Raw genomic sequence first — 15,605 nt, 5'->3', positions numbered from 1 at the left:
AACAGCTAACATGAGACATTCCAGAAAGTTGGAAAAAACCAAGCTGCTACTTCCTCCCTAATACCTGTCACAACTATTTTATGAATGAAGATGGATATTGCAACCTAAAGTATTCTCCATTTGGCAGAGCTGATTTAAATGAACTCTTCGATTTGCTTTTGCTCTTCTATACATCCCTTAGCTATTTTCTTCCAATAAAGTGAACTATATCTAATATCAGCCACTGATACGTGCCTGAGCAAGTGCAAGGGCTGTGCTTACTCAAAAGAGCTTTGCTTTCTTCATTGGAGTAAAAAATGCATGTGGAAAATATACTGCAGATGAGAAATAAGTGTATGAGCTGCTGAAGTAGGTTGATGTTTTCCCTTCATGTTTGTTTCTCAGTGATGGTTAGTATCATGACTGCTCCACTTCAGAAGGTTTGCATGGTCCCACTTGTCAAGCCTGTCCGGGTCCTTGTGGATGACCCCTCCCCTCCAGCTTGGCACTGCATCACACAGCTCAGTGTCAGCAAACTTGCCATGGCTGTGCTCAGTCCCACTGTCCCACAGATCCGGGAAGCTGCACATGACTTATAGGCATCTGTTCTCTACAAATGGCCTGGTCTGAATTTGGGCATTGTCCAATTGTGTCAACTCCCTTTATTTCTTTCCCCAGGAAGAGTTTTTACAGGTGTAGAGCACAACTGATGCTTACCCTGGTAGAAATATGTGTGCTCCTGCATTAGGGGGTGCCTTTGGCTGAATCCACAGACCAATCTTATTTTGTCTGTGCTTTCACTGCTTGTGCTGGGATTGCTCTTCTTGTGTATTGTGGTGTCACTGCCACTGATATTGCATGGGCAGGAGAGACATCAGTGTCATTGTTTATCAAATCAGAACAGCAGAGCCCAAAGGAATGTGGCAGTAATTGCAGATTAAGAAGCTGGCTGCTTTAATTTTTTTTCCCTAAAGATTGCTTTGTATTGGTAAGCAACTTACAATTGTATAGTATAGTACTTTTCACTAAGGGTTTTTTTCTTAACATGATTGTAGTTTGTGTTGATATGAGCACCTACTATAGGAAAACACATTATGCTAATACTGGTTTAGAAGTTGTACTAGGTAATCCTTATCTCAAACTTCTTCATTTTTCACTTGTTTTGTCGGCATCACTGTTTCTGCTGTCTGATCACTTTATGAATGAAACATATAGATTTCACTAGTACACACACATACACACTCTTCCCTGCTTGCACCCTCCCTTTTCCTTTACCTCCACCCACATGCTGCAACCACCTCTTTGGCTGTCAACTTAAATAAATATACAGTAGCTTCATGTTTTCTTGTGTTACTATTTTAACCTTAGACAGCTGCGTCGGGCAGCTGATTAATAAATGTTCACTGTTCATTTCCAATGCTGACTTTTTCTGAGATTGAATTAGCTTTAAATGCTTTATATTGTAAATGTGTATGCTTGCCCCTCCCCAGATACTTAGGTATTAGATTATGTTTTGTCAACTATATCTCCTTCTTTAGTATGTTTATGAAGTATTTTTGAAAGCATTTAGTTCTGGAAACTTAGTGTCACTGTATAAAACTGTAGCTCTGGAATAGAAACCAGAAATCTGCCCTCTTGTGGATAAATCTGTCTGATGTACCTCAGTCACAGTATCTTACCTGAATGAGAACTAAAGGATATTAATTTAATATCTTTGTGATTCTCATTCTTTAAGAATTTTTAAGGATAGTTTATGGACTGATAGATAACAGAGATTTGTGTAATAACAAACAAGAAAAGTAGTTTATTGCAAAATGTAGAAGGTTAAAACTGAGAGACAATGATTCATAAATTTGTGATTCAGGTTTGCTGATTTAAAAGAAAAGAAAATGTCCACTCTTCATCTAAATTATGAATTAGCTAATACATAGTTGTACTAGTTTAATTTTCTTATGCAGATGAGAAAAAGTCAAGATCATGATGCTGTGGTTATATCTATATGATATTATTCAACATATAGGAAACTGAAACTGCTTTTTAAAGTATTTTAATGCTAATTAAAGGTTTCATAATCTAAGCAAAATAAAACAAGACTATTTAAAGTCCTTAATAGAATGTATTTTAAAAAGAAAAGTATAGATATTTAATATCATAGCTTTTCTTTAAAAATTTAATTTTAGTCCACCTTTTTACTTCTTGGAAAATATCAGGTCATTTACATATAATACATTGTTTTAAATCTGAAGATATAATAAATTAAAGAATACCCTGGAGAATGAGAAATGAAACATTTAAATGTACATAGGAAACTGCCCAGTACTGAGATTGGTTACTTATCTGTGCTTTGCTGCTGAGCCTTTTTGTATTACTGCATAAACAGATTTTTCCTTTTGTTTTGTTTTTTACTCTTCTCATGCATGCACACGGCAAAGCTGCGGAAAACCTGGTATTTTTGTTAGAGACACGACAGTTTCTCAACCAAGGGGAATGTTTCATAAATGCAGAGTTTGTACCATTATATGATAACCAATAGTCAGAGTCCTCTCATAATTTAATTGATAGTTAAATGCTGCAATATCTGAAAAAATACAACTGCAGTTTGTTTCTATTTCTTATTTTATTTTTACGGGGTAATTTTTTTTTTTTGTTTGCTTGGATTGTTTGGTTTTTTTTCTTTTTATGCTTGTAGTTTCTCTTTGCTGGATGTCAATGTGTGTACTTAAATTTTTCCCAACTTACTTTCATCCTCTCTTCCTCCCTTAATTTTGCCTTTGCAGTAAAGGGTAATATAGATAGTTTAAAAAAAATTTTAAAAAAAGGGAAGAGGATAATTTACAAAAGTAACACTTTAAATTTGTACATATTAACCACAGCCTAAACTTTTTTTTGTACTACTTTCCTTGCTAAGTTGGCTTGGCTTTTCTATATTAGTGTATATTATCATGATAACTTTATCCTGCGTTATTCTTTAGATATGCTGCCATTTCACAGTTTTCCTTTCACTGAGAGATTCTTTGTGTTGCTTCCTTTGTGCACTGCAGTTCCTTCCTCCCAAAAATGTCTTCTGTGGTAACGATTCTTTCTTATAAAGAAACAAGAGCATAAATACCTATATACTAAATATACAGGACCTCATACATTTATATAGAATGGATTTCTTGTACTCTTTCTGAACTGCTACGCTACAGTCTAATACATTGGTTAAAAGCCTTCTGCTGCAGATCTTTGATTTCCTTAATTCAGCTAATATTTCATTTTTTCAGTTAAGGGGTAAAAATATTACACTATTTTTAACAACTACTGAACAATCCTGGCAATGGAAAATTTTTAGATATTGAAAATGATTGTTCTTCTTGACTAATAGTAAGCTGCTACAATAGTACTTTTAACTCTTTTTATATTTGGGGAATGGAGGTAGGGGAGAAAAACCCCAACAAAACTTGTCTAACAGTCAAGCTATTGTTATATGCTGTACTGATGTTTTGTATGGAACAACTTACACTGTCTTGAGCTGTCAATCTTTATTCCCCTAACTGCTTGAGATTTTAAAATCTTAAAATGAATGGGTTTTCTTATGTTCTCAGTAGCATCAAATTTGAGGTGTAGTTTTACTGGTTCTTGGTCTCTGCTTCTGGATTTGAATCACGCCTTGTTTGCCAGTTTTATAACAGATGCAATTTTGCCCTCAACACGACAGATTTAGTATTTGGACCCAGATATGACTATGTGGTTTCTTCATATTGTGTTTGTTTTGTAAACTAATCCCATCACTTAATCCCATCAGTCTCTCTTTCTCTCTTTGTTTACTCTCATCTGTTTATTCATTTCATCATGCTTACAGAAACTTCATAATGTTAGAGATGAGTTCTTGAATTGCCATGCTTAGCCCCCAGCTGGTGCAGGCAACCACATCCTGTCCCTTCTGTACCATCTGTACAATCCATCTTTGGAGTAGTAGTGTTGGTTATCTCTACTAATGTAAGGCTGTTGGAGAAATTGGCACTCTGGTGGTGAAAAACTCTGCTCTGGTTTTCTTTTTGCTTGCATTTATGTGCCCATTTATTGTTGTGTTAGCATTGCTCTGTGGCTTTCTTCCTTTGTAGCCTTCTTTGACTGCCTTAGAGAGAGCAACCACATCCCCTCTTGACCTTTTGTTTTGTTAGTTAAACAAACCAACCCCTTTTACTCTTCTCTTACAAAGAAAGTTTACTTTTCCCCTGCTCACTGCACTTGCTCCACTCTGAGGTCTGGACTTTGTCAGGTTCAGGTTCTTACCATATATCTGTGGAGAAAGTTTCTAATTTTAAGTGTGTGATTTTGGAGGAATTATTCCTGTATAACGTCTCTATAATTTTCTTTATTATGGCAGTAATACTTGTATTAGGAATGAACTTGAATTAGGAGTTTCTGTGTTAACAGCTTCCTCATGTGATGAGGAAGTGAAAGTGAATAGACTCTTTTTTTTCTTATATTTTATTGTTTCTGTGCTACATAAAAATTTCCAATAATACTGGCTAGTGACGTGGCCTTTCCTTTGATGCAGTTTCAGTCGGGAGAAGTCATCAGACATGACATTTTTATAGTAAATACAATTTATGTGTGAAGGGTGTTCTTTAGTTTCTAGGCTTTCAGTGAAAACTTGGATTTTAAAAGTGTTATCTCCTGTGGGTTTATTGCTGCAGACTCATTATGAGACACTTTTAGCATATTTTCTTTGATTCTTAAAATTTCTTTTTAAGAATTGCTTATTTGTGGAACTAGGCAACCACTGAAATTCTGCATATATTTGTATTCATTTAGGGTAAAAAACCCTTGGGTATTGAGTAGTACTTGAAACTGTTCTGATGGAAGTTTTCTCCTGAAATAAAAAAAACCCCAAGCACAGCAATCCACACTGAGTATCTGTCTGTAGCATTTTCCTTACTGACTATATTTTTGTATTGGCAATGTACTGTATTTTTAATTTTAAAAAAGTAATTTAGGTCAGAATGAAACTGTGGCAGCTGTGGCAAAGGAAGTCATCACTGTCAGTTCTGTTTAACCTCAGTTTTTCAAAGAACATGCCGTTAGGGAAAATTTGAAAAAGTAGTTTCACTGGCTGATGAAAACTTTGAGCACAAAAAGCCTTGTAACATTTCTTTTCCTTGTCTTGGAGTCTGTATGTATTCATAAGCAGTGGTGCTTTATATATTGCCATATGTTGCCATGTTGGTGTGGCATAAGAAAGAATGTTACTAAGAAACATTACTAAGGAAATTATAAAGATCGCTTGATTCGTATGTATTTTATATGCAATTATCAAAACCTATAAGGACCTAGTGGTTTGTACGTATTTTATATATAATTCTCAAAAATGTAGGCTTGTAAAGTAAGTAAATTTCAGCATTTCAGTAGATAAGAGAAATGCTTATGTAAGGACTCTTTACTATTTCCCAGCCTGTCAACACAAATGCCTGTCTGCAACAGGCAACCACATATCAAATTCCTTTGATGTCTTCAGAAAAATCATGCCAATTTCACAATATACTCGGGGATTATAGTGTGTGATGTTTGATGGTTTGGAACTGCAGTTTTTGGGTTTCTTTTAGCAGTGTGGACTTCCTTACGTTTGGGATCTTTATAATTAGTGAAATCCAAGTGAACTAATTCCTTTTTCTGTTGTTGAATATAAAATGTGCTGTTTTACAGGAAAGATATGAGCTAATTCAGTGGTGGCAAAACTTTGCTTTTTCCCCAAGAGGAGTAATTAGAATTTCTGGTAGTAGTTTGACCATACAGGGTTATGTATTGAAGAGATGTTGTCAAATCAATTTTGAAATAGCTACTACTTCTATAATGTACTTAGATTTTGTATTTGTCAATATGTTTGCTTCTTTATTTTTGAATCTGTAAATTACTCCTTTTAGTTTCACTAGTCTCTTTATGAAAATGCCTCCTTCTGCAATACTGGGAAGTGAATGTAACAGCTAATTACTTAAACTAGTTATGCATTAAGTGTGATTACACTCCAGCATGAACTAACAACAGTTATAAGTTTTGTTACCAGTTTTTCAGTCAGTGTTGAATAACCTGAAGGATTTTTTTTTATTGCCTTATCTTGCATCTTTTTTTTGATGAAGAGGTTGCTTCTGAGACCAGAAGGAAGCTTGCCATTTAATTTGCTAATGCCACTTTTTACTTAGAATCTGCACTGTTCTACCCACTCTTGAAAAAATTTACTTAGTATGCAGCTAAAGATAGTATGGTCTGTTTCATTTATGTTAATGAATGCAAAATTTTTAAAAAGTAAACTGAGAGATTTTATTTGGTTTTGTTCTTTTTGTTTTGTGTTTAGTGCTTGGGAGATGGGAAGTAATGATAGCTGGCACCTGAACTGAAATATCTGTGTAGGCACTACTCTCCCAGAACTTCAGGATGAATGGGGATATGCCTCATGTTCCCATCACTACTCTTGCAGGGATTGCTAGTCTCACGGACCGTAAGTACTCTTCTTTTTCTCATCTTTACTATGTTTTTTTCTACCTTGTTGGTAAATATCTGCATTTTCAAAATTCTAAAATAGTTTTTATTTTTAAAGTTCTTACAGTTAAATCTGTTTAAAATCAGACTTGTCATTAAATATGTTAGCCTTGTTATTGCTTTAATTGTAAAAGTCTATCCAAAAAAAACATGCATATTTAAGTATAAAGTGAAATGCAGGTTAAAAAAACCCTTAAGGGAAACCTGAAAAAAAATATAGGAATTCATTATTTGTTTGCAGCATCATTTAGTAACATATCTGAGTACCATACAAATAAAGAAAAATATATTAATGATAAAGTACTTCTAAGACATGCATCCCATCATCTTCACTAAAAAGACAGAGACACGGGATTAGACTGATGTGCAACTAATCAAGAGAGTTGTAGAATATACTGAATATACTTTGAAACTAGTTCATTAATTTTGAGCTAGTTAGTAGGGGCACAAAATGACTGCTAGAATAAAAATAAGCAGCTGAACTTGAGTCTTTTTTCTTTGCTGTTCAGCCTGCAAAGGGAGCATGTAAAGTGTGTATGCTGACTTTAAGTACGTCAGGAAGAAAAAATGCAAGGAAAGAAAAATAACTATTTACCTTACAAGCTGATATTGACACAAAACCAAATCATTATAATGTGACCAAAAAATAATTTCTAGTGAAAACTAACAGGAGATTTATTATTCTATAGTGAGGACCTAGAACAGGTATTGCAGTAAGAGCAGCTGGGACAGAAAGACATCTTGGTAATGTAGTGTAAGAAAGATTTTGTAGCTCAGTTGTCTGTCTGAGGATAATTGGACTCAGTGACCTTAGGTGCTTCTTCTAAGCACTTCTGTTGTTACACTGTTGAAAATTGGAGGCTTTCCAAGACACACTGGAAGTATATATCCAGCATTTGAATTTAATTTCTCACAGTAAAAAAGGCAGATGTTTTGGAGGAAAAACCCACTTCATGTACTTCTGGTATATTCTGAAGTATTGAAGTGAAAGATGCAGGTTATGTATTTAAATGTGTATCTATCTAATATCAGACCATCAGGATGCAAATAGTAGGTTTCTGGCTATGGACAGTTTTCCAGAATTAAGTGTTTGCAGGTAAGGTTGCTTAACTGGTGGAAATCACTGATCAAATTCTGGTGCAAGAGTTCCTTTAACCACTGAACTGTAATGGACAAGGCCAGTTGCCCTGAGAACATGGATGATATGATGCCTGAAGGCAGTAGAGTAGGCTAGCTAAATTGACACTAAAACATAGTCAATATGCTTTGCTGATTTTGCTAATTTTTCCAAGTTTCAGGCACATTCAAGGTAATCTGCTGCAAGTAATGAAAGCTATTGATATTAATATATTATGAACTTTTATTTGAATTGCAATTTATTCCTAAGTACAGCAATTATAAGGGGTAAAAATTCTGGAATCACCCCACTTTTTCAATTTCAAAATACAAAAGAATTAAAAAATATATTTCACTTTGATTGGGGTTTTTTTCTGAAATTGTTTGTAATGGTTCAGTTAAAACCTTGATCTCAGGGATGTGATCAGCCTGGTAACTTGCAGTTACCAGCTGAGAGTAAGCTCGAGTCAGCCAAGCTGATTCTTACCAAACCAAGAGTCAGCTTGTTTTCCTGAACCAGCTGAGGTGGCCTTACTCTTTATCTAGCCTTTTGGCCTCTCCTGGCTTAACCTCCTCCTGGTCTGTGTAACTCTACAATCATCTGGTCAAACTTCTCATAGGTACACTTCCTTGTTATGTCTTAAGATCTAAAAATGCCCTAAGAAATTGACATGTGCTTATAATCTGATTGAAATAGTGTTTTCACTAAATCTTTTCATAAGATTTCTCGTTAAGTTTTTCTGACTGAATTGACATTTCAATCAACACACCAACCAACAATACTAGGGCTGTCTTGAGAAGATGGTTTACATAAGAATAAATACAAGAAAAGAATAAACTGTGAATTTAATTAGTGTGTTTAATTGATTGTTGGGTTTTTTGGTTTTTCTGATGAGTTGGGTTTTTTTTTTTGTTTTTCTTTAAAGACTTTATAATAACGTGGTTACACTGATTAAATATTGAGATCAGAGTAGAAAACTGAAATCCTCAATGCCCTTACAGTACTTCATGTAACTACAAAAATTTTGCATTTCCTTTTTTTTATCCATGCTTTTGGCTCCAGGAGAAAGGTACTATAACCTAATAAAGAGATTAATATTCTGGAATGTTTAGATAGTCCAGTTATGGGTATGTGAGTGGGGATATGTGTTTCTTTTTGTGAATTTAAGAATTAAAAAAATTCAGAAGTGTTCCCTGTGTTTTAAATCTAGTTGTTGAGTTTTCTTTCTTAATCTCGTAAGAGAGTAAGGGGGTGTCCACATTTGTGTGTTTGTGTCTCATGAAATGATTCTAAAGTTCTTCCTCTTTTCTACTAACAGTTTTGAACCAGCTGCCTCTTCCATCACCTTTACCTGCTACCACAACAAAAAGCCTGCTTTTCAATGGACGGATAGCTGAAGAGGTGAACTGCCTTCTGGCTTGCAGGGATGAAAATCTGGTTTCACAGCTCATCCACAGTCTCAATCAGGTGTCAACAGATCACATGTATGTATTTTGAACTTCTACATCAGATTGCCATCCTTACTCCTTGAAATGAAAATTTACTGGATTGAGAAGGATGTTTGTGAGAATATGAAAATTAGAATATGCAGGTTTTTCCTTAGGCTTGCTTAGTAAGTGGCCGCAATATAAGAGTCAAATGCTTCATTCAGACAATGTTAATAATTGTCCCTCAACCCTTACGCCTAACTGTGGAGTTATTTTACAGATCTAAGGCTTATTCCCTTCTTGGTAGGTTAGAGTGCAGACTTTATGGTGTTGATTGGGCAATACTAATTTGCATTCAGTATCAGTCACTAATGCACACAGACAAACTGCATACCCAAGAAAATTTTTGACACCTGATTAGGTGTCAGTTCTGATTAGGTATTGAACTTAAGTAGGTTAACAACTGAGCCATCAAGTATGCTAATGTGTTCTCTTTTTGTTATTTTTTTATTTCTCCCTGGTGTCCCTTGAGTTGTTTTATGTTGACAACACTGTCGTTTCCTTACCTGTTTTGTTAAAATGGAAGTAGCAAGTAGCTTTTTAAAGTCCTCAAAGCATACAAGTGAGTGCACAGATGCATTTATAGAAAATCCATTGCATTTCTTTATGGTTCAGAGGGAATCCTGTGATCTCAAAGATATGCCAATTTCCCCTTTTCAAAATAAAAATATTTTCAAAGCATTGGGTTGAAACCTGAACATTACACAGTTGAAACCTGAATGTTATACATTCATACATATGTTATTTTCACTCCTACAGTAATATGTTCTTGGTGTTATGCCAAGTGTTCTTTTGTAGAGATGACCATAATATAAAAATTGGCCTAAGAAAATTCTTATGAGAATCTTAAACTGACAGCCACATATATGTAATAGCTTAGTAACAGAAAATAATTGGCAGGACTTGCAGGAATATTTCTTCTGCCATTCCTTAAGGAAGAGGGTGAAAAAAACTAGAGGCAGGAAGCAGTGCTTTGCAGACTTAATTTTTCCTATATTTTAACAGTAAATTGTCTTCTTTCATTTTGGTTTTGGTTTTTTTTTTGGTTTTTTTGGTTTTTGTTTTTTTTTTACTTGACTCATAGTTTCTTATAATTTGAAAATGCATTTGCCTCTTTATTTGCTTACTTCCACAATTCCAGAGAGTTGAAAGATAACCTTGGCAGTGATGATCCAGAAGGAGATATACCAGTCTTGCTGCAGGCTATTCTGGCAAGGAATCCTAATGTTTTCAGGGAGAAAAGCATGCAAAACAGATACGGGGTACAAAGCGGTAAGGATTTTTGATTATCTATTGATTAATTTTATGTTGTTCTGTAAATCTAGGGGACTGATACTAACCACAAATATATATGGAGCACAGTGGTCGTATTTATGCCTTGCCTTGTGTTTGATATTGATTTAAAGCTATGTACCTTAACATCTTTTAAGAGTAATTGTATAGTAAAAAGATGGAAAATAAGAGCTACCAGGTATTATTCTAAAAAATGTTTCATTTCACCTCAAAGTGTAATCTCTAGAATAAGTAATTGGATTTTATTTTGAAACAATCTTATTTTGAATTTTTTATGCTTTCATATGTTCATATGTTCGTCTTGGTATATAATTGAAGTTGAAAACATATGTGTTGATCTTACTGAAAATCTATATGATTATAGTGTATCACTGCAGCGAGAGTTCTTAACTGTTCTGGAGTAAGGAATAAGGTTGACTGAGGCATCCTTAATAGCTCCTCCCTGACATTCCTCATCTTAGAAACTTGTGGTGCCCTACAGCTCTAAGCTGTTTATGCATTTTGGGAAACTATAACCTTATGCATCTTTCCATAAATGTCAATTACTTCAATAATTATTTTACATTTATGCAAGAACTCAAGTGCACTTCTGTGTGTAAAAGGAAAAAAACTTCACACATGCACTTTTTAATAAGAATATATATCTAACTGAAAAATCACCTGTTGTTGAGCCATCCTAGTTAAAGCATGTATGCTGCTGTAATACGGTTTAGTTGTACAAGAATTTTTATGTAACTTGTAACTTGAGTTATGATTTTATGAAGTGCATTCTTTTCTATTTGGTAGGAATGCTAAAATGGATTTACGCATATCTCTTTTTTACAAGAAGAAAAATTGTTGTAAGACTGGGAGTGATATGTAGGGAATCTCATTCTAGTAATGTTTCTACAAGGATGGTGTTTTCTGTGCTATGTAGTAATATGACAACAATGTAAAAAGTAAAAGATACTGTAGTGCTAATGGCCACAGAATAATTTCAAATCCATTTCAGACCCCATGTTTGGGGCTTGTTTTTACTTCTTTTTCATTACACCATTATCACATATATAGGTACTTGTCTGGAAGCTTTGGAAAATCTGGTCTTTTGTTGTTGGAGAGTGTTTAGTTTAGTTTTGTTTTTTTCTTTCTTTTTTTCTGTTACATTACCTAGACTGGGCCTTCCATGTCTTGCCCCTGCCCCTGCTGTCCATAAGAGAAAGAAGTGAGAGCTTTCCATCATAGATTTAAGTTAATTAGGGGATTTTTTTGAATTGTAATAGAAAATTAATTATATGTTTTCTGTCATTCTTTTAACCCAGAAACTACCACATTTGTGATTCAAAGCATGTTTTAAATTAGGGAGGAGAAAACAAATAGATATATTTTTTTAAGTCCTTAAAAAGAGCACTCTGTACTTTAACCACAAAATTGAAACTTTGTCTGTATAGTTGTCTTGGTTCAGGTCAAACTGGGGAGAAAACCTCTAAAGCAGTTCCTTTAGAAAGCAGATTTAAGTGGCCCCTCTTCTAACTGGTTTGGGAAAAGATTTCTTTGCAGAAGAGTGGAAAAAACCTGTTTATTTAACAGGTAAAGTATTCACTAACATAAAGAATGAACAATATTCAACAATAAAATTTCTTGCTGCTTTGAAGAAATGACAAACTCAGAAAGTTCCCTTTGTGGACTGTACCTAGGCTTGCTTTGTTTTTTTATTAGTCTTTCCAGCAGTGGATCCAGTGTCTTAGGCCCCGGTGGGCTGCAGGCATGAACTCCCAGTGCTCTTTTGGGTTTTTAGTCTAGAGTAGGCTTGAACAGTTCTAAGAAAAAGAAAACCATATTCTAGGGAACTTTTATGCCTTAGCTAGATAAAAACTGACTAAAAGCAAAGGAGAGCTCTGTCCTGCTGTCTCTTTGTGTTGCAGATAACATAGTCTAGGAGAGAGGGATGCAGAGGAGCAAGTGCAGTTTCTGATAACAAACTGTGCTTCTTTTCTCTCCTCTTTTGCTCTCAGAATCAGTCTTAAAGGTGCAAAACTTATTCTGAGCTAAACAGACGAATGGGGATGTATAGTATATACATAGTATATATATATATATATATATATATATATATATATATATATATATATATATATATACTATGTAGCTATATCTGGACAATGGCAGTAGTATTTAGTAAACAGTGATATTTACATGTGGTTCTTACTTAATAATCAGATCTCCCTGAGGTACACATTGTGTTGTTTCATCTTTCTGAATTATCTACTATGTGTAACTTGGTTTTTGAGCAAAGATAACTCTATGACTGGGTTTGTTTGTACTTGAGGCAGAACTGATCTTAATTGTCTTTTCTAACAAACCTCTGAGATGCATCACTGGGACTTTGTTTCTGTCTACTATATGCAGGGGCTCAGATTGGGCAGGGCCTGCTTGGTTGGTGGAACTTGAGGTATTAACTAATTAGGTGGCCTTTGCTAGATGTTGCTTTTAATTTTTGGAAGATCTTTTACTCAGTGTTTTTGAGGTGGTTTTAACAGTCTATTGTTAAAATAGACTGTTAAAATAGCTGGTGCATTGTAGGGGATATGATATACTCACTTAATGCTATGTTTTTTAGTCTAGGTGTTGATAAGGCTGTTTTTGAAAGGAGTCCTGTTGTCTGATTTAATTTTTTTAGGGGTACTATGCCTTTAAAAGATTTGTTTCTTAAGGCTTAGAATGGTGTTACAGGCCATAGCATGAGGCACAGGGTAGGTGTCCAGCCATCCTGTGGTGGCTTTTATTATTGTGATCATGTAGTGCTTACCTTGGCATGTCTGGGGCAGTGTGATGTAGTTAATTTGCCAAGCCTACCCATACTTCTATTTGGACTACTGCCTACCATATTATAGGGGTTTTAGCTGCTTGGTTTGTTTGATCACAGTGCACGTCTTATAGTCATGAATAACTTGAGAAATACTGTTTATGGTTAAATTTACTCCTTGGTCTTGTGCTTACTTATAAGAGGCATCTTTACCTTGATGACTTGAGGCATCATTAGCCTAGTTAGCTAAGAACAGCTCTCTCTTGTGTTGCTAATTTAAGTCTATTTTTGACACTTTTATTTTTGCAGCCTGATTTACCTGTTGATTGTTTTGGTGCTCCTCATTAGCTTTACTCTTGGGGACATGGGCATTTACATGGCAGACTTTTATAGGTAGTTTCTCTATTTTGGTAGTAATGTCTTTTTACTCTTTAGTAGCCTAAATTGGTTTTCTTTTACACTGTTAATTGGCTTTTTTTTCTAACTATCCCCACAGAGCATTGGCTACTTCTATGAATTAGTGTAGAGGTAGAGCTTTGGCTGTTTCTTTTAGCAGTGTCTAGGGCTAGTTGAATGGCTTTGAGTTTAGTGAGTTGGCTTGATCTACGTTTTCCTTTAGTAGATTTTGTGACTTGTTGTGTTGGGTTCTATACAGCTGCTTTTTAATTTCGTTTCATCCCTACAATGCAACAGGAACTATTAGTAAAAAAAAGCGTAACGTGTTTCTTCTGCTGGCAGTTGGTTGTATGGTGGAGCTTCTTTAGCCTGTGTCATTTCTTGTTTCTCTTCATTAGTGAGAGTAAAGTTTTCACCTTTAGGCCAATTTGTAATGATCTCTAAAATCCCAGGGTGATTCAGGTTTCTAATATTGGCTTGCTGTATGATTAGAGCACTGTACTTGTTCTGTGTGGCATTGGTAGCATGGTGGATAGAGGTAACTTCTGTTTTGAACATCTACCTTAGCACTGGTAGTCAGGGAGCCAGGAGCTGTGCTTTAGTGCCGATTACTTTTGAAGCAGTTTGGACTCTGCTGTAGGTCACTAAAATTTTTGCCTTGTTGGAGTGTAGTTGGCTCTGTGGCTTCGACATTAAAATCTTAGTGGTTGACTTTCAGTCTCACTAGGCACTTTCTGCTAAAGGCTCTAGGGCAGACCATGGCTTCCAGCTGTAGAGTGGAGCACGTTCTTTATATCTGGTCTTGTCTTGACTGGGCTAAGGGCTATTGCCTGAGCGATTTTCTGCTTGATCTGGGTGAAGGCTTGCTGTTGTTAAGGGCTTCACTGGAAAGCCCTAAGTTCTTTTTTCAGGTTACCAGGTAGAGAGGGCTTACAATCTGGTTGTGCTTAGGAATATGCGTTTTCTAAAAACTCACGGCATTTAAGAAAGCTTGTGTTTCTTTTTTGTTGGTGAAGACATTGCTGTGATCTTGTAGATGACATCAGTGGGAATTTGACACAGTCTATCTTGCTACTTTACTCTCAGGAACTGGATCTCTTGAGCAGGTCCCTTAACTTTGCTTTTTTTGACGGTGAAACTGGCTTTTAGAAGAATTTGAATGATTTTTTCTCCTTTTTCAAACATTTTGCTGCTGTGCTCTCCTACACAATGATGTCATCAATGTGTTGCAGATGTTCTGGAGCTTTACCCTTTTCTAGTGTAGCTTGGATTAGACCATGGCAGATGGTAGGACTGTGCTTTCACTCCTGGGGCAGTCAGTTTGAGGTGTACTGCATTCCTTTTTTTGAAGGTAAACTGAGGCCTGCATTCTGTTGTTAAAGCAATGGAGAAAATAGTGGCATACCTCTTCACTGCCTTGGACTCCAGCTCGTACTGGAGATCTAATGTGCCTGGCATAGTAGTACTCCAGTGGAGTCGCTTAGTTTAAGGCATGATAGTTCACAGTCAGTCTCCATTCTCCTTCAGGTTTGCGTATAGGTCAAATGAGATGTTGAAGGGTGAGTGGGTTTTTGCTGATCACTCTTCGGCTCTTCAGCTTACAGATTATGTTATGGATGGGAATCCCATAATTGTTCTGTACTGCCAGCAGTGCACTGTCAAAGTGACAATTGGCATTCATTGCTCTTCCCCCTTCAGAAGTCTTATTGCAGCTGGGTTTTCTGATAGTCCAGGCCAGGTGTTCAGTTGTTTGACGCTCTCTGTCTTTATAGCTGCTATCTTAAATGCCCACCTGAGTCCCTTTGGGTTTTTGAAATACTCACTTTGGAGGAAATCTTTGTGTAAAATGCATGGGGCTTTTGGAATAGTCACAATAGCATGTTTCTTCCACTCATTTCTAGTCTTATTAATTTATATTAGCTTCTACTAAAGTAAAGTCTTGTGATGCCCCTGTCACACCAGCAATAGAAATAGATTTTGCTCCCCCATGTCTCAATGGGATTAATGTGCACTGTGCACTAGTGTCGACTAA

At 35.6% G+C, this 15,605-nt stretch overlaps 1 protein-coding gene across 9 annotated transcripts in view; it reads left to right on the top strand.

Moving 5' to 3' along the window:
- Window positions 1-15,605, top strand: part of NIPBL (NIPBL cohesin loading factor) — a 147,165-nt gene that overhangs the window by 42,131 nt on the left and 89,429 nt on the right. For all 9 annotated transcript variants that reach the window (XM_071425535.1, XM_071425528.1, XM_071425533.1 and 6 more), the window contains exons 2-4: window positions 6,314-6,457; window positions 8,934-9,099; window positions 10,244-10,374. In XM_071425535.1, coding sequence (XP_071281636.1) covers window positions 6,394-6,457; window positions 8,934-9,099; window positions 10,244-10,374 — 361 coding nt within the window. In that variant the 5' untranslated portion in view covers window positions 6,314-6,393. The remainder of the gene's footprint in view (window positions 1-6,313; window positions 6,458-8,933; window positions 9,100-10,243; window positions 10,375-15,605) is intronic.

Source organism: Agelaius tricolor, unplaced genomic scaffold (genome assembly GCF_023055355.1).
Source record: "Agelaius tricolor isolate 1412-34295 unplaced genomic scaffold, bAgeTri1.0.p SCAF_4, whole genome shotgun sequence".
NCBI classification, from domain to species: Eukaryota; Metazoa; Chordata; class Aves; order Passeriformes; family Icteridae; genus Agelaius; species Agelaius tricolor.
The sequence above is the reverse complement of the archived record's forward strand: the minus strand, read 5'-3'. Positions and strand labels throughout refer to the sequence as shown.